Raw genomic sequence first — 23,802 nt, forward strand, 5'->3', positions numbered from 1 at the left:
CAGGCAGGTTCATATGAGAGGATTTTGGGGGGGGGGGCTACCTTTGCTGTGTTAAATGTGCATTCTGTAGCTGACCTCCTCTGTAATGCTTTATTTTTCAATCTTTAAAATAATATTTTTGTTTCCTGTTAATTATGTTGTTTTGAACATACACTTCATATTTTATTCTGGATTGTTTTATTTGATGTTTTAATGTAGGCTAGAAACCACTGTGAGATATTAGAACTACTACTACTAATAATAATAATAATCATAATGTCTTTCAAATAGGTTGAACCTAAGCCATATGGAGTTTTATACAGCGGTGCCTCGCAAGACGAAATTAATTCGTTCTGCGAGTTTTTTCGTCTTGCGAATTTTTCGTCTTGCGAAGCACGGTCAAGTCGCAACTGCACCTCTTCAAGCAGTTTTAAGAAAAAGGAAACAAACTTGCAAGACGTTTTCGTCTTGCGAAGCAAGCCCATAGGGAAATTCGTCTTGCGAAGCAACTCAAAAAACGAAAAACTCTTTCGTCTTGCGAGTTTTTCGTCTTCCGAGGCATTCGTCTTGCGAGGTACCACTGTATGTCATAACCAGCAATTGGGGCAGGGGGAGGAGAGAGTGGTGTAACTGTTAGCGAAACAGGCATTCATTCTCTGACACACAATTCCGAACATCCAGCCCCGTCACTACAAAAACATGAATTCTCCAACAGTCTTTGATGGTACATTTGTCTTTTTTGGGAAATAATGAGCCATGTTCCAAGCCAGGGACACGCTGGGGCCTTGGGGTATATGTGTATCAAGCAAGACAGATGTTTCACAAGGCAGGGTTTCTTTTACTAATTACTCAATTTAGGTCTAGTTCTCATGGACAATTAGGCAAATTCATTTCAGGGGCAGGTTCATGCCTAACACCACAGTCTCTAACAGCAAACTTGGGTAGTGGGGAGCACCAACAGAAATGGAGCCCAAACAGGGCTGCTGTTAAATAAGGAGGAGGCAATGGCATGTGTTTGGGGTTTCTGTGAGGGAAGGGCACTGAAATTTGCAGAAGTACCAACCAAACATCTCTAAAATGTAAGGGAGCCAAAAAGTCCTCCAAAACAGCCCAGAAGGGTTTAAACATGCTCAGTTGGAATTGAAAAACAGAAAACCAGGGAGGGGAGATGCTTCCAGCTTATAATATCCTAATGAAGGACATGGCTGTTGTTTAACTGGAACCCTGAACAGAAGCACTTGTGCTATGAAGTGAGGAGGATACCCTGCAGCATCTTGCTGCCCATTATTCATTTTATTATTATTACTTATTGAATTTGTTAGTCGCTTTCTCTTGCCCAGGGCAACCCAAAGCAACTTGCAACCAAACAGACAGATACAAAACCCCCACAAAGATACATTAAAAGCAAGAGAGAGAGAAAGAAACACATTAAAAACATCCCACCCTCTTCTAAAAGGCCACAGATTAGTTAAAGGCCAAAGGCCTGCTTATATAGAAAAGTTTATATATGATGGTGCCAGGTGAACCTCCCTGGGGAGAGCATTCCACAAATGGGGAGCCACCGCAGAAAAGGCCCGTTCTCATGTTGCCACCCTCCAGACGTCTCATTGAGGCGGCACATGAAGAAGGGCCTTGGATGATGACAAAGGGTCCAGGTTGATTCATATCACATTTGCAGCATAGAATCTCACACACAGATACAGTACATGCTGGGTGCATATGAAGCAATTTAATGTCACACTGTTACAAATGGTCCATCACTGTCGGGGAACTGCCATCAGAGCCAGAGGGAGAGGGAGGGCTCCAGAGGGATTCCGGAGAGCGTCCCGGGAGGGAGAGAAGCAGCACATCTTCTGGGGAAGGAAATCAGTGTAACACCAGTGGAGAAGGGGGGCAGATGGGGGAATCGGCGAGGTGGCTCCAAGACTCCTCGCCGGGAACCAGTGGGGAGAGCACGGGTCCTCCGATGCCCACACCCTCCCTGCGCAGAAGGCTTCCGCGCAGGGAAAGTAGGCGGAGACTAGGCGTCAAAGAGCTTCTTTGCTGGAAGAAGTTCAAGAAACGCCCACTAACGGATTCTGCCAGCGATTGAGACAGCCACGGGTGCGTGGCTGTCCAGACAGAAAGGGTTCATTCAGGCAACCACCCAAGGGTGGCGTTGATTTACACACAAGCAACCCCTAGAACCATTACAATCACCATAAGCATTTTGGCCTGCCTTCAAAGCACTCCCTTGTCATGGTTGGACCATTATTTTGGTGAAGTTTGGACTGGTGGTGTCAATTCCCTCCTGCAAGAGTAGTGGGCCTGTTCAGGTGGCCCATCCTTGGAAAGTGAGGGAAGCTGATAGGTTCCTGGAACTAACTTAACGTTAGTTCTGCCTAATGTTAATCAGTCCTCCTGTGTGGCAGCACTGAACACCCTGCTCATATTAGGAAGGCAACTTCAGTGTATTGTTCTCAGATGCTGCTTAAAACCCTTTTTTGTTTTGGCAGGCCTACCCTGTATGAATGTAAATGTTCTTTAGCATGTGTCTCTACAGGAGCCTGTATGTCCACACAGTTCTGGCAAGCCATAGTTTGGCTTACTGTGGTGTACAAATGAGGCATAGCAGGACGTCAAGTAGAGACGGGTGAATCCATCTGTATGTCCAGCCAGTGGTGCTTTCACATGTGTCCGCTCATAAATATGTTCTATCTTGTTTCTGCATACATCTGCTAATCTTTTTTTTTTAAGAAACAGCTGTGGCAGTAGCCTATCAAAAGGTGAACTGAGGCAATCCATCACTTGTCAAAATTGTTCCTTCTTTCTTTCACATGGCTTCAGAAGCATCCTTGCAATAACTTGGATCAGAAGGATTAGGAATTTCCTTGGCTCCCGGAATCACACAACAGCTTCCTGAGCTAAAGACAAAAGGAACTCAAGTGTTCCTGTTCCTTGTTTGTCCACCCCCCACCCCCCACCCACCGGCTATCAGTCTATACAAGAGAGAGAAAAGGGAAGACAGACCTAGGAGATCTATATACTATAATATTACCAATAAATTTGCCTCAGAAAAAGGAAATGGGAGAATTTGTGCTACTACTTTGGCTTGGCTTTTTAAAAACCTCAAAAATAACACCTTCTCACTCAATTTATTCTGTGCACGGCATCAGGCACAATACAAGGATGACAATAAATGGGACCGTCTGGAATTTGAACAGTGTATAGATCAAATGCCTTACATTTGCTCAGCTCCTTCTCATTTAGCCAAGAATGGATGTGTCTCTTGATTGTCTGCACCAGAAATAATTGTGTCTCATATATCCCCAGTCAGATGCCTTTAAGTGACCAGTGAGACAAGACCATGGGGAAATGGCCCTGCGACACCTGTTGTACCCAGGAAGACTCTGCTCATCTCTTAACTGATTCCCCTGTGGTACAGGTGAATGTCAGTCCTCATTGATTATTGATTTGGATCTGATAGTCAAATGTTAGCACTGGAACAATACACAGAAGGGGACAAAATATGCTCGCTCTCTCTTTTTCTTTCATGTGCATGTAGCAAACCAAGTTTAGCATGATCCTGCAAAGACCAACGTGGAACTGTTTATCATTGTCAATAGTGTGGTGCCTTCCAGATATTGCAGAACCCCAATTCCCATCATCCCAGACATCCTGTGTTCGCTGGGATGGACTGGAGTCATGAAATTCCCACAATCCTTTTCCTTCAGAAGGTATCAGAAGGATCATGAGAACTAGAGGTCATACATGCAATAGCTGGTAGACTTCATGCACACCCTGAATGTCCACTACATGTGCAGGGCATACCACTGGAAAGGATCTTTAAAAGAATGGCTACGCATTGGAGGCTATAAGGGTTAGTCTGAACCGCTGTTTTCATATGTGGCAGGACTGTAGGGGAAAGTGCATTTGGGCTAAGTTAGTGTGCCACATAGCGTGGCTCAGTATAGCTCAGGACAGAAGTTTCCCTCTCTGGTTGCTGGACTTACCCCGCTCACACGTTCTCCCCCAGTAGCCAGTGCCAGTGCAGTCACAGATGAAGCGGTTCCAGCCATCTTTGCAAACAGCATTGTTCTTACAGGGATAGCTGTCGCACTGCTTGGTGTTGTGCCGACTGCAGGATGATTTGACCCCGGCAGCGTTCTGTTGTTCCGCCAGCTGCCGGATGTTCTTGCTCCGCCCATCGATGAAGAGATCTCGGATGCAGCCCACATAGCCATAGTTCAACATGGCTGTCCAGAGCTCAGTAGGGAGGACGAGGCCTGCCCGGTTTTCAGGCAGTCCGCCCAGATACATGTCCCCTTCCAGATCCAAGATCTCACTCTCCCCGCTAGCAGTGAAGGGTGTCCGTCTGCTGTTCACCGATATGGTGCCTGAAAGAAAGAGATCACGTCAGCCAGCAGCCACAGTTGTGGCACAAGTCAAGTTCCCGTGGCAGTTTGAATCCTGGTGAAAGAATGGGGTTTTGGCACAGGAGAGTGAAGATGTCAGCTGAGACAAAACACAGCTGACACAGAAAACTTGTCCTGAAATGCTTTGCTGCCCTCTGCTAAGCCTGTCAGACAGCAGAGGCACAGAATAATAAAACTGATAGGTTGGAAGACAAACGAAGGACGTCCAACCCAATCCTCTGCAATGATGCAGGAACCTCAAATGGCTATTTTTGCACATAGCCTTGGAAGTCCTACATCAACAATCTGGCAGTCTGGCACAGGAAGATTTGGGAGGAAGAGCAAGTGTTCTCTCTTAGGCTAATGCTGGAACTCAAGACAGTACACACCTCGATACAGTGCACAGTGCAGATCTCAAAGATTAGTGTGAAATAACTGCATCACAAAGCACTGGTCCACACCTGGCCCACAAATTTAAGCCCACTCATGTATACGAAAATAATGCATCCTGTAGCTTTTCAAATTACAGTGAGGGCAGAAAGAATACTAAGGAAGAGGGATCCATAGCTTGGTTAGAGACCATATTGATCTGCATGCTGAAGGTCCAGATTTCAGTTTCTGAAAACTCTAGGGATAGTAATGCAAGACCCTCACAAAAGCAAGTGGTTTAAAACTGTGCAGCAAAAACTCCTTACATGCGGTCTGCACTCACAGTCCCTACTATCAATGGGCCTCATTAAAGCAAAGAGTCTAATAGGCCAGCGCCTGAAAGACATTGAACGACAAAACAACCTGACTATCTTAAAGAAACTGTGCCCATGGTATACCTATTTTCCCCCTTCTCATTTTGATTCTCCAGCTTCATATTTGTCCAAACTAACCATCCCAAAATACAGACGTGCCTTTACATTGGCTAGATGGGATGTTCTTCCCTCTGCTGTACTCGAAGGTCGTTACCAAAAGACTCCATTTGAAAAACGACTCTGCCCATGTGGAGATGGTAACACGGAAACAGTGTCCCACGTGCTTCTTACTTGCCCCCTTTATAAAGACCTAAGGAATGAGATTATTACTCCACTCATTCTCTCCAACCCCGGCCGTTCACCAGACATTACACTGTATTTTCTATTATCTGATACGGATAGTCAGATAACAGAGAAGGTCGCGAGGTACATCGAGAGAGCTGCGAAATTGAGGGCCACCATCTGAGTGACAGACCTGTTCACCCGACGGACCTCCTTTTGCCTGTTCTTTTCTTCCTTTTATCCCTATTCTCACTTTTAACTCTTGTACAGCTGTGGCCTGTTGGCTTTGCTAATAAAGTTTTGAATTTGAAATTTGATCTGCATGCTGAAGGTCCAGATTTCAGTTTCTGAAAACTCTAGGGATAGGGGAACTGAATTCCTGGTCTACAGACCAGGAGCAACAGTGGATTGGGGTCGTCCCACCTTAGCTGCCACCCACCTGCTGACCTTTTTTCATGGGCATTACCATTTGGAGATTGCCCCATTGAAATAGACAGAACAAGCTTCTTCCTCTAAAGAGACCATAAAGCTACAGGATCTTCTTCTATTAAAAACAGAGTAATATTGTTTAAAATCCCATCTACTTGAAGCAGGAAAATTCAGCACAAAAGTAGCTCTGTCCCACTAAAATCACCTGTACTTTGAAGTGCTGAACTATGGTTGGATTCTGCACTTTCTAATCCACCCACCAATACAGCATTATTGTCCCGTTGATTTCCATAGAAAATAGCAAAGCTTGTGAGCACACATGCTTCACATAAATGGGGCTTAATGAATACAATCATATAATCACTAACTGAACCCCATGTGGCTTACATCTGAGTAGACTTGTATAGAATTGCACTACAAAATGTTCAGCTTGGGTTGGATTCTGCCTTCTTCCTTTTATATTTCTAATGCTAAATGTTGCTACCCAGAGGCCAGATATCTGCCATATATGTAAGCAAGACTAAGAAGCAATGAATGCTGCTGATTGAATTTATCCTCGCAAGTTAATTAAATGCAAACCAACCTGCCCCACACAAAAATCAATTATTTGATTACTTATTTACATCCCCATAAAATGCTGGAATTTCTCAACAACAAGCACAGCTGTTGCAAACCTGCTAACGTTAAACTATAGTAGGGTTGAAGAAGAAAATACAAATTTCTCCTAGACCCCTGAGAATATTTTTCTGGCTAAAAAAATAATACCTAAGTAAGCTAGAGAATTCTGTACTATCTACTGAAGGTATGCTGTTTTGAAAAAGCAGAAACATCAAATTCCAGCACCATTCATCCCACATCCAGTCTTCCTCTATATATGATTCCCAAATGCAGTGTGGGTTTAAAAAACAAAAACTTGGAAGGTGGAATAACATAAGGGAGTACAAAAAATAGAATCTCCACAATGAATTTAACAGCAAATATTTAAATGTCTCGTAGTACCAAAGGAATTGAATGCCTGCCCTAGGAATTTGTAACATCCCTCCCACCCCCAGCTTTTCAACAATAACCTTTGTTATTGCTTTTCTCAAAATCCCAGGGGTGGATTTAATCTTAGAAGGAAGCTTGACATTCTACCTGGATTTTGTTGCAAATTAAATCTGATGGCAGTATAAGGATTTCCAAAACTCTCGTGTGAAATTATACTAGATTAATTTATTCCTGCTTCCCTTGAGATTCCCCAGATGCTCCATGCTGGGGAAAACACGTGTTTGCTTTGAATTTCACATTAGGAGGAACTTCGGTGGCAACTCTCGCCTGGCATAGTAGCGATGGTGGCTAGGTTCAGAATTTCACGGTTCAGAAATTAGCACCCCCAATGCTGAATATCCTGGTGCCCCTTCCAAACTGGACTCAAACTCCTCTAAAGTTCAGCACAATTAGCAATCAGGTTTGACCATCTCTGGTCTCCCTGCCACACACCCTTCACTTTTGCGCACAAATTCATAGGGCAACAGCAATGGCAATCGGAAGAGGCTCTAGTGATGGAGTCATAGCAGCATCCCAGGTGCCAGGAATCAAAGGAATTGTCATGTCCAGGGTTCCTGCCCTAGAAGAGGAATAGCTATGTATTGTTATCAGGCTGACCAGCCAGCAGTTCCCCAGATTTGCCTTTCATCCTTTCCTGAAGGCAGAGACAATATTTTTCAGTCTCTGGTCTCCAAGAATTCTCAAAGGTCAAAGACCAGTGGTCTTTGATCCTGTTCTTCAACCATCGTGAAGGGTCTGTGTTTCTATAGTTGGGGGTAGACTATTTCCAGGAATTTTTTTCTACGTACCTGATCTGCCATCTCTCTGAATATCAACGTGATACCATTCTCCATCATTAGCTTTCCTCTGAGTGGCCTTCACTTTGACTGTTCCAGAGCCCATGTCGAGAAGCAGGTAGAGGTTCCCATCCAAGAGTTCCACTGCAAAGAAGTCCACTTTGGTGTTCTTCTGGCTCCTGGAATCTTTCCTCTCCTGGGGCTTGCCGTGGGTGAAGAGTATAAGACCATTTGGCTCTGTGGTGCGGAAGTCAAAGGAGATGGACCCCATGCGCTTGGTGTTCCACTTAGGCAGGCTAATGTAGGCCTCGGGTGTCTCAAAATTGATGGGGTCCAGTGTGGCCACGTTCTCACACATGAACTTCACCTCCCCATAGATTTTCATTTTTGTGTCACCAATCCTCGCCAAGCGAGACAGCTCCAGACGGATGTCGTTATTCTTATAAACAACCTGTCAGGGACAAGGGAAAACACCATACATCAACCCAGGAGATAACCTACACTTCGGAAATACGCACCCAAAGAAGCTCTCAGGATTGGGGTGAGCCTGCATGGGATTCTAGGTTAGGACTATGTTTAGGAATAACACTCATTGGCATTGTATAGCATCCAGAGATCACGTAAGAACAAGAGGCAAAATTCAGAGAAGTTCAAGCGCTCAGTGGTCCTCCAGCTTCTTGGTTGTCCTTGAAGATGTCCAGCCTCAGGGCTTTACATCCCTTCAAAAAATGATTATTGAAGCTTTAACCCTATGTGCAAACTGACCCTTTCGCTTGTACTGGCGGTCTCAGTTCAATCACTCTCTCTAATAGAAAACTCACTTGGTGAGTGCTGATGGGATGCTAGCCAGAACAGGCTCACTGAGAAACAGTATGTCAGAAAGAAATGGTAGTTATTGCAGTCCCAGTCACAGCACCCCACACCTGTGCAGTGTCTCCAGCTAATGTGCAATGAATAAACTCAAGTAGACAACAATTTGGGTCAAAAATGGCCACGACTTTATTGATTCCAGATGTAGGTGGATTTTGCACTGGGTATATATCCAACTTCAGCCCCCCGGCAGAGGGCTGAAATGTTTTCAGTGTTGTACCAAAGATTAAGGCATCCCCAAGATGCCGATCTACTGAGGTGGCCAGCCTAAGGCCGCCACTGGAAGCTCTGTGGCTGGCCTGCCCCATACTCAGCTTCTGGACAGAGTCTTCCACCCAGACCCCTTTAACAGGGTATCCTGAATACACCACTGGTTTGGTCCACCAGTTACTGTCAGTGCACTGCCGACACTTTTAGAATTGCCACCTATGTTTTGAAGTGCTTTTCAATGTGGTGTTGGCCTGTTTGCTTCTGGTCCAGTGTGTTGCAATCCACTTTGGGATCAATACAGTGAAGAGTGGGCTTGTGAAAATGATTAAGTAATCAATAAATATCAGCAGGCTCAGGGAAACCCCAAGGTTTGCAGAAGTACAATGAGTATTTCAGGGCAAAAATGGCCACCGGGGGTGGGGGTGGGGAACACACTTAAAAAACAGGCCAGTGAGGACAGGGCCAGTACAAGACATTTTGGCACCTGAGGCAGACCCCAAAACAGTGCCCCCTTTCCCACCAGGGAAGAAAGGGTGAGGAAAGATCTACATCAGAAACAAGATTGAGAGCAGGATCTGCTGCCCCTGTGGATTCTGCCACCCGAGGGCTTGCCTCACCTTGCCTCATGGGTGGGCCCTGAGTAAAGACAGATAATGTTCAGTGGCCGTGTTGCATGTCTGTGACGGGGAAAAGCAAAAAAATGGAGGTGGCAGGGGAATGAAATTGAATGTCCTAGAAGCAGGGATGTAAGGAGGCGGCAATTTCCTGTTTCCACCACAACTGGTGCTGTTTCTGTTCTGCTACATTTTGGCTTCTACAGTTTTCATCTCGTTATCTGCTATGGCTGAAACGAACACAATTAATTATGTAATTGGTTACGTAATTAAATTCAGTGCATTTTAATAGAAGGGAAACATTTCCCCCCGCCCCTGCACAAGAAAGTGAGAAGATAGTATAATTATGCAATGTTGTGGGCTAAGATGGCCAATGATAGCAAATTGTGGTGATTTCTGCTCCAAATTCCATCAGAATTCTGCAGCATCCCTGCCTAGAAAAGGACAGGGCTGGCAGGCTTGAACAGGAGCGCTCCACCATGCAGCACATTGTTGTTCATTTGTAGGCAAGCTTGAGAAACCCAATTCTTCTGAATAAGATAGAAACATCTGTGTAAGGCACACAGGAAGTCCCACTGAATTTAATGGGACTCCCAGAGACTTATACAGATCACAGCAGCTGTGCAGCTCATCTTTCCATGGAAATGAGTCTCTGTGAGACTGACTTTCAAGTAAGACTGGACAGGATGACAGCCTGTTCCAATGTGTGCTTTGTCCTACTTAGTTCAATAGGAGTGACTCCTTAGTATGAGTGGATAGGATTGCAACTTCACTGATTTGCAGGTTATCACTGCAATCCTGTGCACATAGGAATAAACCCTCTTGAACACTAATGAGATCTGGGCTATTAGCCTCTTGCAACAGGGCTATAACTCTATGAACATTTACTTGGGTGTAAATCATGCAGTTACTTGCAAGCAAGGATGGATAGGACCAGCCGATAGGAGGAGGACACTAGATTGTGCCATCTTCATACACTAAAGACCAAATAGAAACTGATGAACAAAAAGTCCACCCCCTCAAAAAAAACCAAAAAACCCGCCCCTGTGCCCTCAAGTCCCAAAGCAGCACCACAATGCTTTCCTCCACTTCTTACGTCAAGGGTACTGGCATCTGCTAAGCAATACTGACAAGAGGACAATATATTATCAAGCACCCTTACAAAGGCTTTGCTAGTCTGCAGCACATAAAGAATCTCATCTGTGTTATACAGTTTTGATCTTGACTCAATAAAAAAAATTCCTTTCTAATCAGATGGCTTTTCTCCATCCATCAAAAGAGCCTCTCTGCAATCAACTAAAGATGCAGAGAGGGAGAAAGTGAGAGTGTGCCACACTTGGCAAGAAGCCAATGTGCATTTTATTTCAAGTCTGGTAGAATTAAGAAGGAAATATTGCCTTGGGCACACTGGTTGACACGTTCCCTTGGGTAACGCCCATATGTAGTTGGCCACTAGATGTCCCCATTGCCTTGCACTGCACAGAAACGTTCCCTGTCAGTTGTAGAAATGCCTTCTCGAGATGGACTGAGTCGAAAGGAGGTTTTAAAAATGTAGCTATTTTCCACTTGCTGCTCCCATTCCAGGGGCAGGAAGCTTTCAACCCCCTCAGTGTGCCCCCCCCCCCAAATGGGCCCATCTTTTGGCCACTGACTCTGCTACTCATTCATTTGCAGTCTTCCATTGGCTACAATCGCACCACTCCCCCCAGCCTGCATGGGGAGCTTGTTTAATTTGGGGTAATGCATAAACTTTTAAGGAATATACACAGTAGCAACTAACAGTTTGATCCTCCATGAATTTATCGAATCCTTTGTGAGTCAGGAAAAGCTGAAGAACCTGTTAAGTTGCCCCTTATATGAGCATGAGTCTTCCAGTCCCTGTCAAACAGATTCACCCTGGACCATTGCCATCAAAGTAGCATAAATAAACTGACATTTTAATGTATTTTTAAGCGTCTGTTGGAAGCTGCCCAGAGTGGCTGGGGAAACCCAGCCATATGGGTGGGGCAGAAATAATAAATTGTTGTTGTTGTTGTTGTTGTTGTTGTTGTTGTTGTTGTTGTTGTTACTTGCTTTGGGAGCTAAGAAAATGAGAACTAGGTTCCAAAAAAACCCTGAGTGGGCAGGATGCGCTTCTGTTTTGCTTTAATGCCTTTTCAACTTATTATGGAGGAGCAATGTGTGATTTACATTGTATGTGTCAGGGGAAGGAGTTTTATTTTTCTGTTTTCTTGTGATAACTATGTCAAAATGATTGTTCGTGTGTTGTATCTATATTGTGGGATCCTATGGCTTTAAACAACAAAGCTTCATTCTCCATCCTCTTTTAAAGACACCCAAGTTTTCCTGAGCAAATCCCTTGAGCTTCATGTCCATTTAAAAACAAGCTGTCTAAACCTGGATTTTACTATTCTGATGTTGGCTTGTTTGAAGACACAATTTTTATAATGGCTGACCATCCATTGTCTATGGCGCCTGTCTCCACGATAATGCCCACGGCAGCTTGTGCACTGCATGGTGCCCTGATGCTAAGCTAAACTGATGGGCAATTAGAGCAGAAGATCAATTATCCATACCTCTCTTATCTAAATGTCCTAGTTATCCAGATTCACAATATACACAAAGTATATATATGCAAGTTGGCATAATCCTGTGCAAATATCACTCCTATTTACCCAAATGTCTGAATGAGCAAATGCTTTTTGATAATAAAAAGGCTCCCCTGATGCTCCTATTCAAACAAATTAGGTTTTTAGTGATATTTGGGAGATCGGTTTCCACGATCAAATTGTGCAGTGTGTGTGTGTGTAGGGTGGAGGAGAATCTCCCTATTGTAAGGCTTGAATAGAAGGGAAATACGCCTCACTCTCTAAAGATAACTTTCTGGTGGGAATTGGTTTCGCTTCGGTCAGAAGAATATGGAATTCTGTTTATCAAGCTTCATGGTTAAAGGCAAGAGATTTGCTGCAAATAAATACAATAAATAACATGCACCCACCTTGATATGCAACTGTTACCTGAAAGGCTCCTGCAGTACTCAAATGCCAGAATACAAATCAAAATATGGAATGTAATAAAAGACCCCATTAACAGTGAAGTGTGACCAATGCCTGTAATTTCATGGTTCAGAATGTGAATCTCAGCAACTTGCAATGCTCACCTCCATTCTGAGGTGAGCAATATGACATCATAGTTCCTTTCTGGCTTGGATTGTTACCTGAGCCAGAGAAGAACTCTGGGCTCCCTGGCTGCAGTGGCAGAGACTGGAGGTCTTTCTTTCCCAGATACCTGAAATGCTGAAACAAGGAAATTCCAGGTACCAAGGAGTTTGAGTCATGCTTTGGCAACGGAGGCCTCCGCTTCCCTCTACCCCATACCTTGCTGCAGGTGGGGGAGGCAGTGAGAGAGTCTCTCCTTCCCTTCTGGTCTCATATATGCTGGTGCTAGCAAGGAAGGGATAGGCCCCTCTCTCCAGCTCTGCTGCCACAGCAGTCACAGAAAGTTAGGATGGGGAGGAGCCAAGAGAGACATGGAGATGTTGTCACCAAAGCAGCAGTCTAGTAATAGGGCTTAATTGTTATTTCCTATTTCAAGAGATGTATACCTGAACCTTCCAAAGGGAGCCAAGGGCAGCTATCAGAGACATAATTATAGCAATACCAAATACAGCAATGACATAACAAACCATAATAAAACAGCAGCAAGGCTGATGGGATGGGGATTACATTCTCAAATGCCTAGAAGAATAAAAACTTTCAACGGTGCAAGTTATCCACAACTAAACAGAAATTGGGAGGCATCCCATCATCTAAAGAAATGCCCTGTCTCGTGTCGCTATCTGACAAGCAAAAGCTACCAGCAGGACAGCAAGTAGGACAACCTCAGCTCTTCTTTAAAAAGAGCACCAAAAAAATTGCCTTATAGCAACCGTGTTCACTGGTCATCTAGCTCAGTATGGTCTACACTGACTGGTAGCAGCTGTTCAGGGTTTCAGACAAGGAACATTCCCACTTCTACTTGGAGATGCTGGGAATTGAACCCAGTTCCCTCCTGCATTCAAAGAAGATGCCTAGCCTTTAGTGATTGGGCGGAGCAGTCCTGGAAAGATGCTCTTTCAGATACTAAAGTTATTTAGAAAGACAGCAACCAATGGGCATCTGGAGAAAGGCATTTGGACCCGGGTGTGCTTCAGAAGAAGTTATCAGGAGCATGACAGGACCTGATATGGACTAGTAAACATCTAGTTATATTATATTCCATCATTTTAGGAGAATAGTTTAACTATGATTGCTTATGAATCGGTCTCAAAGGGGTCAATAATCCTCATTAACTGTGTTTACATAATGCTTTTGGAAGGTTGAATGTGGGAATTCAAGATCCGGTTTTTGAATATCCAAGCTAAGCTTCTTGTTTCCAAAACTGGTGGCGAATTGGCAATCATATTTAGGTAACTGCCAGCATTCTCCTGTGTAGTGCTGAGCCAAATGAGATTTCAGAAAAGGAACTGAAGTAGACATCAAGGGAACAATCAGAACTTTGTTAGACTTTCTTACACTCCACTACTACACACTAACTTAAACTACACACCCTTCTCCAATTTTTATGTTCTCTTTTTATTACTGGGGAATCCAGCCAGATGGATGGAGTATAAATAATACAATTACTACTACTACTACTACTACTACTACTACTACTACTACTATTATTATTATTATTATTATTATTATTATTATTATTATTATTAGATCCTGCCATATGTTGCAATAAATCTATATTTTCTCATTTTTTAAAATGCATTTTACAGTTCAGTTTTTTTACTATTATTTTCAGTTACATATGAGAGAGGGCATCATGATTTTTTTCAGTGCTTTTTTATCTGGCCCTCTGCATGAGGATAATCAGATCCCTGACACCTGTTGGAACTGTTTGCCTTGGGTTTTATGGCAGAAGTCCAATACCACACATGGGCCATTACATTATATTTATTATTCACTTGCGGCATGGACCTTCCCTTCACTGTGCTCTGAGGATTCATATATTTTGTGCTTAAAATCCGGAAACAATCATGTGTGATGCATTATGGATTTCTCCATTAAAAGAGGTCTGGTTTTTAGGTGCTTGCCTGTGTCTTGCCTGGGACAAATTTATGGGGGACTCCCAACCATATGTTGAAGTGTATTCCTCAATTACAGGAGCACCTCTTTTCTGGACGCTAAGCAACCTTGAACAGTAGCTTTGCTTTACTTGTGGAGAGGAGGGTACTTAAAGAGAGGAGGGGGGGGGGAAACATACCTTTTGTCTTTCCAGTGCAACTAAAGACTTCTCCTACTGTGAAATATGGCACTAACAGGCTCTGTTGGGTGGGATGTGGGATGCTGGCTACCAGCCCTGAACCTCAAACGTTTATTGCTGTATAGTAGATTGGGGAAAGTTTTTAGTGAGTGATAAGGTGTGTGTGTGTTTCTTTTATTTTTTTCTGCCTACTGAAACATTACCTGAGGAAAGATTGGAAACAAAAAAGAAAACTTATAGTATGCATCCTTTTGATTCTAATCCCTGCCTCCAGGATAAAAGTAAAGGTAAAGGGACCCCTGACCATTAGGTCCAGTCGTGGACGACTCTGGGGTTGCGGTGCTCATCTCGCTTTATTGGCCGAGGGAGCCGACGTACAGCTTCCGGGTCATGTGGCCATCATGACTAAGCCAGTTCTGGCGAACCAGAGCAACACACGGAAACGCCGTTTACCTTCCCGCCGGAGCGGTACCTATTTATCTACTTGTACTTTGACGTGCTTTTGAACTACTAGGTTGGCAGGAGCAGGGACCGAGCAACGGGAGCTCACCCCATCGCAGGGATTTGAACTGCCGACCTTCTGATCGGCAAGTCCTAGGCTCTGTGGTTTAACCCACAGCGCCACCCGCGTCCCATGCCTCCAGGATACTATACTGTATATACTGTTTGGCACTCAAGCGAGCCAATTTCTCTTTTCCTTTCAACTAATTATCCTCAACATTCTATGGTTCTACGGTCAACATTTCATGTTTAGAAGTTGCTTTTATTTTAATTGAATATGCATACCCAGGCAGATCCTAAAGTATGCAGAAGCCAGTTTTGGATGGAGACATTTCACTTCCTAACTGATCTGCCCGGACTACTTGTGCTCAGTATTAGAGCGAATGGTGATAGGTTTATCAGCACCTATTAGCATTTATAGCTGCTTAGAACCTTCACGTTCAGAAGTAGTATATCACTGAATACCATCTGATGAAGAAGAGTGAGGGAAGCCTACTGCCCTTGTGCTCTGCTTGTGAACTTCTCAGAGACCTCAGGCCAGCTACTGTGGGAAACAAAATGGTAGACCAGATGAACCTATGGTCTGATCCTACATGACTCGTGTGTTCTTAATATAGAGGATGACATTTTGCATTATCTATTGCTACAGTGGACCTGAAGATTCATATTCTATTAGTTATTAATTAGGGTGATAGGTATGCCAGTGGTCTTTCTTGTGTTCATCCTTTAAGAAGAGTGGTTAGCATTTGCTCCTTTTAAACCTATTGTTGGATGAGTATTTCAAGTTTTTGTTTACTGCGGTTTTTAATCTGAGTTCAATATCTTTGTTATTTTATTTTCACTGTGTAAGTTTATTTGACTGATCATTGATTATGTAATTTCTATGCTGCTTAATATATTAAAAATATATCTAGGAAGCGTACAACAAAACTGAAGCAACAACAGACAACTTAAACAAAATATTACAGAATTACACAGCTGTATCTGAAGAAGTGTGCATGCACACAAAAGCTTATACCAAGAACAAACTTAGTTGGTCTCTAAGGTGCTAATGGACAATTTTTTTATATATTTCGACTGCATATAAAAATGTTACATTAATATAGCTAAATCAGTATCAATTCATTTTCCCTCTGACACACCTTCCCTCAGCCTTTGGGTTCTCACTCAGAAGTCAAACAAATTCTCATTTCACATACAAAAGTCTCCTAAGGAGAATTCCTAGAAACAGCAGGCATCACCCTAGACTCTCAAGGTGGCTGATACTTCCTCATTCAGCTGCACCTTCCACACCCAGTTTCAGCAGGTTTGTTGAGTTTCCCAGGGGGTCCAGAGTTTCCCAGGGGGTCCAGAGTTTCCCAGGAGGTCCAGAGTTTCCCAGGAGGTCCACTCACAGCTCTTCCTTCACCCTGCATCCATTCTTCCTCCTCCTGCTGCTCTGAGACTCTTGAGTACAAAAGTGTGACAAACTCATCACCATCTAAGATTCAGATGCTATTCTTTTAATGGTGATGGGTTCTGTTTTTGTTTCAGTAGCTTCTTTGGTGGGACAATTTTCTCTTCGTTTCAGCTGCAAGTTACTGTAACACTGCTATTCATTTTGAACTTGTGCTTGACAAAAGATACCTTGTGTATCTTTTGCACACACACCCTCCCCTGGTATGTTATAGTATCAGAACATATATAATAAAGGCCTACTAATATTTTGTCTTGCCCCTTTGGATAATATAGGAAGGGCTGAGCATTCTCATTTTAAATTGCATGCCTGTATACAGTAATGGTCTGGAACATATAACTAAATTGTTTTGTCCAGCAATATCTAGGCTGAGCTACAAGGTATCATCCATCTGTTTTAGGTGGATGATCAGAGTTGCTGTAACCCAATCAAGTTAACCATTAAATAATACTAATGCTACAATTCTATGCACAATTACCCAGGAATAAGCACCACTGAACATAGTGAGTCTTACTTCTTCTAAGAAAATAAAAGGGAAAATTGTACTGTAAGACACTACTGTATTGTTTGGGTTCCATAAATCTTGTAGTATGGAATATAGGCAAGACATTTTCAAAGAAAGAGAGAGAGGAGACCTTAAAGGTCTCTTTGGTCAGACACATTTCTGGGGCAACTGGTTTTTCTGGGACAACTGGTTAGGTCTCCTCAAGGGAAAACTAACTGCATAATCCAGGGTTTCCCAAACTTGGGTCTTCTGCTGTTTTTGGATTACAACTGCCATCATCCCTAGCTAGCAGTACCAGTGATCAGGGATGATGGGAATCGTAATCAAAAAACAGCAGAAGACCCAAGTTTGGGAAACCCTAGCATAATCCTCTCTCTAGTTTACTCATAAGTAAGTTTCACTGCATTCAATATTGCTTAGTCAGTAGTATGTATTTGAGTTTAGGTACAGATCTGTGCTAATTCTCCTTGAATGGATGAAACCAATTGCTTCTGAAGATGAATTGCCAAATAAATTAATCAGTGCATTTCTGTGGTCTCTTCTAGAGATGAGTGACCACTTCATTGTTCATCCCCAAAATGAATCAAAGTCTTAGGGCAGGTGTGGGAAACCTCTGGCCTTCCAGATGTTGCTGAACTACAACTCCCATCAGCCCCAAGGAACTCCCACTAAATGAAGATTCAGGTGGATACATACCTGAAGGGAGATTGATTTTGCTGCCTCTTAGACTAGGGTAGTGTTTCCCAAACTTGGATCTCCAGCTGTTTTTGGACTACAATTCCCATCATGCCTGACCACTGGCCCTTCTAACTAGGGGTGATGGGAATTGTATTCCAACAGTAGCTGGAGACCCAAGTTTGGGAAACCCTGGACTAAGGGAAATCCTTCCTATTTCCTTGATTAATCAGTCTTTCTCCTTGTTGGTTATCCCAACAGTTTCTGGGGCTAATTTTCTTTTGCTGCTGATTGCAGAGAATTGCAAAGAAAAATTCTCCTCTCTGTGTGTAAGTGAACTTTTTTTGTAACTCATTCCAGCACCTTCATAGGATAGCAAATTAGACAAAGGTTAGACAGAGGTACCGATATAGAGGTAAACAGAGTGCTTTCACCTTGCAACTAAAACCTCCCAGGATCATTAGTACCAGAAGGCTTTACACTGATGATGAAGAAGTAGCTGTATTGAGTATACCTGGTGCTGGGCAATGAACTCTCAGTTGGGTTCCTCTTTCATTGGATTTCACTTAACTGAAGCAAGCAATGAGGGGGCACGCTAATCCCAGAGAAGATGTTTTATTTAAACCCAGACAGTTCTTAACCAAGATTCACAGCTGACTGCAGAGAGCTGAATGAATCCCTTTTCTTTTTCTTTTTTTGCATCTGTGTTCAAAGTGCCAAAATGTTGGCGAGATAACAACTGCTGAGCCATTTTGTTTCTTGTGAAGGAGAACAACAGAGGAGCCATGTGAAAGTGAGATGAGAAGAGAATGCCTTGATTTTGAACAGATTGCCTTGTAACCATAGAATCTTAGAGTTGGAAGGGACCCCAAGGGTCATCTAGTCCAACCCCCTGCAATGCAGGAATCTCAGCTAAAGCATCCATGACAGATGACCATCCAACCTCCATTTAAAAACCTCCAAGGGAGGAGAGTCCACCACCTCTCATGGGAGTCTGTTCCACTGCTGAACAGCTCTTACTGTCAGAAGGTTTTTCAGAATGTTCAGTCAGAATCTCCTTTCTTGCAACTTGAAGCCATTGGTTTGAATCCTGCCCTCCAGAGCAGGAGAAAATAAGCATGCTCCCTCCTCCAAGGGACAGCCTTAAGGTATTTCAAGATGGCTATCATATGTTCTCCCAGTCTCCAGGCTAAACATACCCAGCTCCTTCAAGCACTCCTCATAAGGCTTAGTTTCCAGACCTTTGATCATCTTGGTTGCCCTCCTCTGCACACGTTCCACCTTGTCAACATCCTTCTTAAATTGTGGTGCCCAGAATTGGACACAGTATTCCAAGTGTGGTCTGACTAAAGCAGAACAGAGTGATACTATTACATCCCTTGATCTAGACACTCTACTTCTGTTGATGCAGACTAGAATAGCATTAGCTTTTTTTGCTGCTGCATCACATTGTTGACTCATGTTAAGCTTACGGTCCACCAAGACTCCTAGATCCTTTATACATAAACTGCTAGTAAGCCAGGTATCCTCCATCCTCTATTTTTGCATCAGGTTCTTCCTGCCTAAGTGCAGAACTTTACATTTATCCCTATTGAAATGATGATTTATGCCCAGTTCTCCAATCTGTTAAGGTCATTTTGAATTCTGATTCTATCTTCTGCTGCATTAGCTACCCCTCCCAGTTTGGTGTTGTCTGCAAATTTGATTAACATCCCCTCAATTCCTTCATCCAAGTCATTTATAAAGACGTTAAACAACAACGGGTCCAGGACAGAACCTTGCAGCACCCCACTTGTTACTTTTTTCTAGGATGTCGAGGAACCATTAATGAGTACAGTGGTACCTCAGGTTATAGACGCTTCAGGTTACAGACGCTTCAGGTTACAGACTCTGCTAACCCATAAATATACCTCAGATTAAGAACTTTGCTTCAGGATGAGAACAGAAATTGTGTGGCAGCGGCGCAGGAGGCCCCATTAGCTAAAGTGGTACCTCAGGTTAAGAACAGTTTCAGGTTAAGAATGGACCTCCTGAACAAATTAAGTTCTTAACCCGAGGTACCACTGTACTCTTTGAGTTTGGTCAGCCAACGAGCTACAAATCCACCTAACAGTTACCTCACTCAACCCACATTTTTCCAGCTTCCTTGTAAGAATATAATGGGGGACTTCGTCAAAAGCCCTACTGAAATCAAGATACACTATGTCCAAAGCATTTCCTTGATCCACCAAGTTTGTAATTCCATAAAAAAGAGAAAAGAAATCAGATTGGTCTGGCACGATGCATTTTTTGAGAAACCCATGCTGGGTCTTAGTAATCACAGCATCCTTCCCTGAATGCTCACAGACTGACTGTTGAATTATCTGTTCTAGGACCTTCCCTGGTATCGATGTCAAGCTCACCGATCGGTAGTTACCCAGGTCTTCCTTTTCCCGCTTTTTGAAGATGGGGACAACATTTACCTGCCTCCAGCCTGTAGGGACCTCACCTGTTCTCCAAGAATTCTCAAAGATAATAGACAAAGGCTCTGAAATTACATCCACAAGCTCCTTTAGTACCCTTGGATGCAGCTCATCAGACCCTGGAGATCTGAATTCATTTAAAGTAGCTAAGTGATCCCTTACTAGCTCTTTTCCTATCTTGGGCTACAGCTCCCTCCTTACATCATTTATTCTGTTACCACCAGGTTGGGCGTTGCTTTCCTTTTGGGTTAAGTCAGAGGCAAAGTAGGTGTTGAGTAGGTCTGTCTCTTCTCTGTTACCTTATGCAGCCACACCAGTTTCCTTAGATGCCTCCCACTTTTCTTTCTTGTGGGAATTGTCTGCATTTGGGCCTTCAATGTTTCTCCTTTTAGAAACTCCCATCCTTCTTGGACTCCCTTCTCACTGAGTAATTCTGACCAGAGGATCACACCCAGTAGCTCCTTCAGCTTTTCAAAGTGGCCTTCTTAAAGTCCAGAGCGTGTGTCTGACTACACTCAGTTTCCCCTTGCCTCTGTATCCTGAAACCCCGGAGAACATGATCACTTCCTACCAAGTTTCTGAGCACTTCATCAGTCAATTCCTCCCTATTGGTCAGTTGAAAATACTCCATATGTCAGTTGAAACCCTGGCTGGGCAGTGGTGAAGCGTGGCACAATGCTGGAGTCAACACTGCGTCCACAACCCAGTGTCTCATGCTGGTTAGAGTGGAAGGTGAGAAGGGGGGAAATTGCTGCCTGGAGCTAGGGTAACAATTGGTCCCAATGCTATCAAGTGCTGGCAGTGGTGCTGGCTCAGGATCCAGTTGATCCCAGGGCCAATCAGTTTCCACTTTTGTTCCTTTGCCTTCTTGTTTTTTTAAAGAAGCCTCAGGTTGCTTGTAGCAGCAGCAGCAAGGCTTTCCCCAGTTTTCCAGGCCTCTCAGTGCATAATACCTAATCAGCACGAGTGAAGAGTCCAATGGCCCCGCCAGAGCACGTCTAGGCTGCAAGTGACACATCCCATTAATCATTCGGTCTGCTCTGGAATCTGTGTGCACAGAGCATGAGCTCAGATTCCTTATGGGGAATAATGCGGCTGCCTTTTGGAGTGTAGGGAGAAGGCAAGCTGCCCAAGATGCTGCTATCTGACTACGAGAATACTTAAAGGGAAATAAGCATAATTCGAGCATCCAGAGTGTGACAAGGCTTCCATGTGTTACTTCTTGGGAAGCTTGAGCCAGGTACTAAAAACGACTGCATATATACAACACACATTTGAAGTACACAAACCCACACACTTAACAATCCTGGGACTTGTAGTTTGTTAAAGGGGTTGGTAATTGTAGCACTGTGAGGTGTAACTCACAGTTCCAAGGATTCTTGGGGGAGGTGTTTAAAATGTATATTGTTTGCACAGCAAAGGACAGAACATTTATTTGTTTTGTTCTGGGCACGTTCCATAGCCTTTCAAGGCAGGGTGGGATACAATTGTTGTGTTTTTTAAGGGCCAGGAGCACCTGCTTACAGGCACTGGCATATGCTCCCCTCTTAGAAGGGAAGAGGAAGCTACAATTCAAAATTGGCACAGCTCCCTGGTAGTGCTCTCTGCCAGTCGGCTAACACTGACATAAGAAGGCAGCTGATTAGCTGGTTCTACAGAAGTAGCTCTGCCAACCCGACCCTTCAAAAAAGCCCCACTGGCCTAGATTTCTAGAATACTCATGCCAGCACCTGCAAGACTGGGACCATTGCACATTGATTTCCTTTCCAAGGGACTCATATTTCACAGAGCTTGCTTCAGAAGCTGATGCAAAGCTCTTGTCCAAGCTGCAGGTATATGTCACAAATAAAATTTCACTAGCATTTCTGCTTCAATTAGCATTGGCTCTCTGTTGCCTTTTAGTGCCTAAGTAGCAGCTCTTTTGTCTCGGGTGAGTATTAAAAGAACTTTGCATCAGGCAGGAGGCTTCTGGCTGCTTTGCAGTTGCATTTAACAGAGAAGTGTCCACAGTTTTCAGTGAGCAGAGTGCTCTGTATCTGCATAGAGATTCAGTGATTTTCAGCAGCAGGAGGAACAACTTGAGCAGACTCTGATGGGTCAAATGAATATGCGAAGTAGTTCCTATGCTTCTCAGCTATATTCCACCTGAACCACCACTGAAATCACCCTGGCTTAATAAGCAATTCCACCAGCTCAAAAGAAGTATGAATGATTGTTGAAGCATATGAGCTCGAGGAGACTGTGTGGTTTGACAATTGTGCTTGCGTTTAACAATGTGGAGCACGGCTCAGTGAGAGAGTACAATATGCTCATACAAAAGGCTCCAGGTCCAAATCCTAGGATCCCTGCCTTAAAAAAATCTGTGCCAAAAGTGTCTTGCAGATCCTTGCAGCCCCGTTCTCAGGCTGAAAAAATCTAGGAGTCACTTTAAACCATTTTCAGGGGTGGGCTTGCATATTCTTTAAATTTATAGGCTGGTATGCAACTAGGTTTTAATCATAGCAGACCCACTGAAATTAACAAGCATGACCAAGTTAGGTCCATTAACTTCAATGGGTCTATTCTTAGTTGAATACCACCCTATGTTTACAATGACCAACAGCAGAGGCTTCTCTCTTCACCCGCTTCTCTTCTTTTTCTCTTTGGGAACGTTACAAAGATGATACATTACAATGGAGAATCCCCTGAAGGTTTAAAAGAATAATTTAGTCTATCAAAGATTGAAGGGGTGTTTTTGTCTCCCTTGTCCATCATTACTTCCCTATCACCCTGCAAATGGGCTCAAAAAGTTCCGTTTGCAACCACCAGCTCAATCCAAAAAGATTCCATGTAGTTGAGCTCAGAAGGATCCCTGCCTGAGACAACCAGATTGCTGATCAGAAAATAAAGGGGCCTATGTCTGACTTGGTATAAGGCAGCCTCATATATTTGTATATGTCCCCTAATTTCCCAGTACATATATTTGTGCACACAGACATGCTTTCAGCGGTGACTCACACATTGGTGCAGATTATTTAGTGACAATTGTGGTTGTGAATTCTACAACTCTGTAATGCAGAATAGGCACACTATGCATGCCGATACCCATAGAAAATTATACAAGTGCTCTTCACACGAATGTGGTTGTGCTTGCATGCATGCTGACACAAGCCTATGGGTGCATTTATCTATCCCAACTTTTCATATATATTTTCCATTTGGCACGTGCCTGCCTTCTCCATGGAATTGTGAACTAGTTGATTTGTGCCTGGAGTGGGTGAGATTAGTGCCATTCTCTTTTTTGAAATGCATTCGCGTGGAAATTTTAACCCACCTCATCTTGAAGATTCAGGGCAGCTATCAATAGTTCAAAATAAAACAGAGAAAGTATTGAATATCACTTAAAATACAAGACATAACCTACAGACAACTCAAAAGCTTTCAAAGTCCCTTAATATCCACATGTGTACATGGTGGGTCCTTGTTCCTGTTTAGTAAGAGCAGTGTTTTCTACTTAATGTGTTTGTGACAGGGCCATCCCACCCATGAGGCAAGGTGAGGTGACCGCCTCAGGCAGCAGGATCCACA

The 23,802-nt window shown here is 43.5% G+C and overlaps 1 protein-coding gene across 26 annotated transcripts in view; it reads right to left on the reverse strand.

The window, feature by feature from the left end:
* The window catches only part of NRXN3 (neurexin 3), a 1,270,857-nt gene that overhangs the window by 873,581 nt on the left and 373,474 nt on the right, over nt 1-23,802 (reverse strand). For all 26 annotated transcript variants that reach the window (XM_081172108.1, XM_081172127.1, XM_081172102.1 and 23 more), the window contains 2 exons: nt 7,663-8,101; nt 3,972-4,355 (listed from right to left, as the gene is read on the reverse strand). In XM_081172108.1, coding sequence (XP_081028234.1) covers nt 3,972-4,355; nt 7,663-8,101 — 823 coding nt within the window. The remainder of the gene's footprint in view (nt 1-3,971; nt 4,356-7,662; nt 8,102-23,802) is intronic.

The sequence above is a fragment of the Podarcis bocagei genome (genome assembly GCF_964188305.1).
Source record: "Podarcis bocagei genome assembly, chromosome: 1".
Lineage (NCBI taxonomy): Eukaryota > Metazoa > Chordata > Lepidosauria > Squamata > Lacertidae > Podarcis > Podarcis bocagei.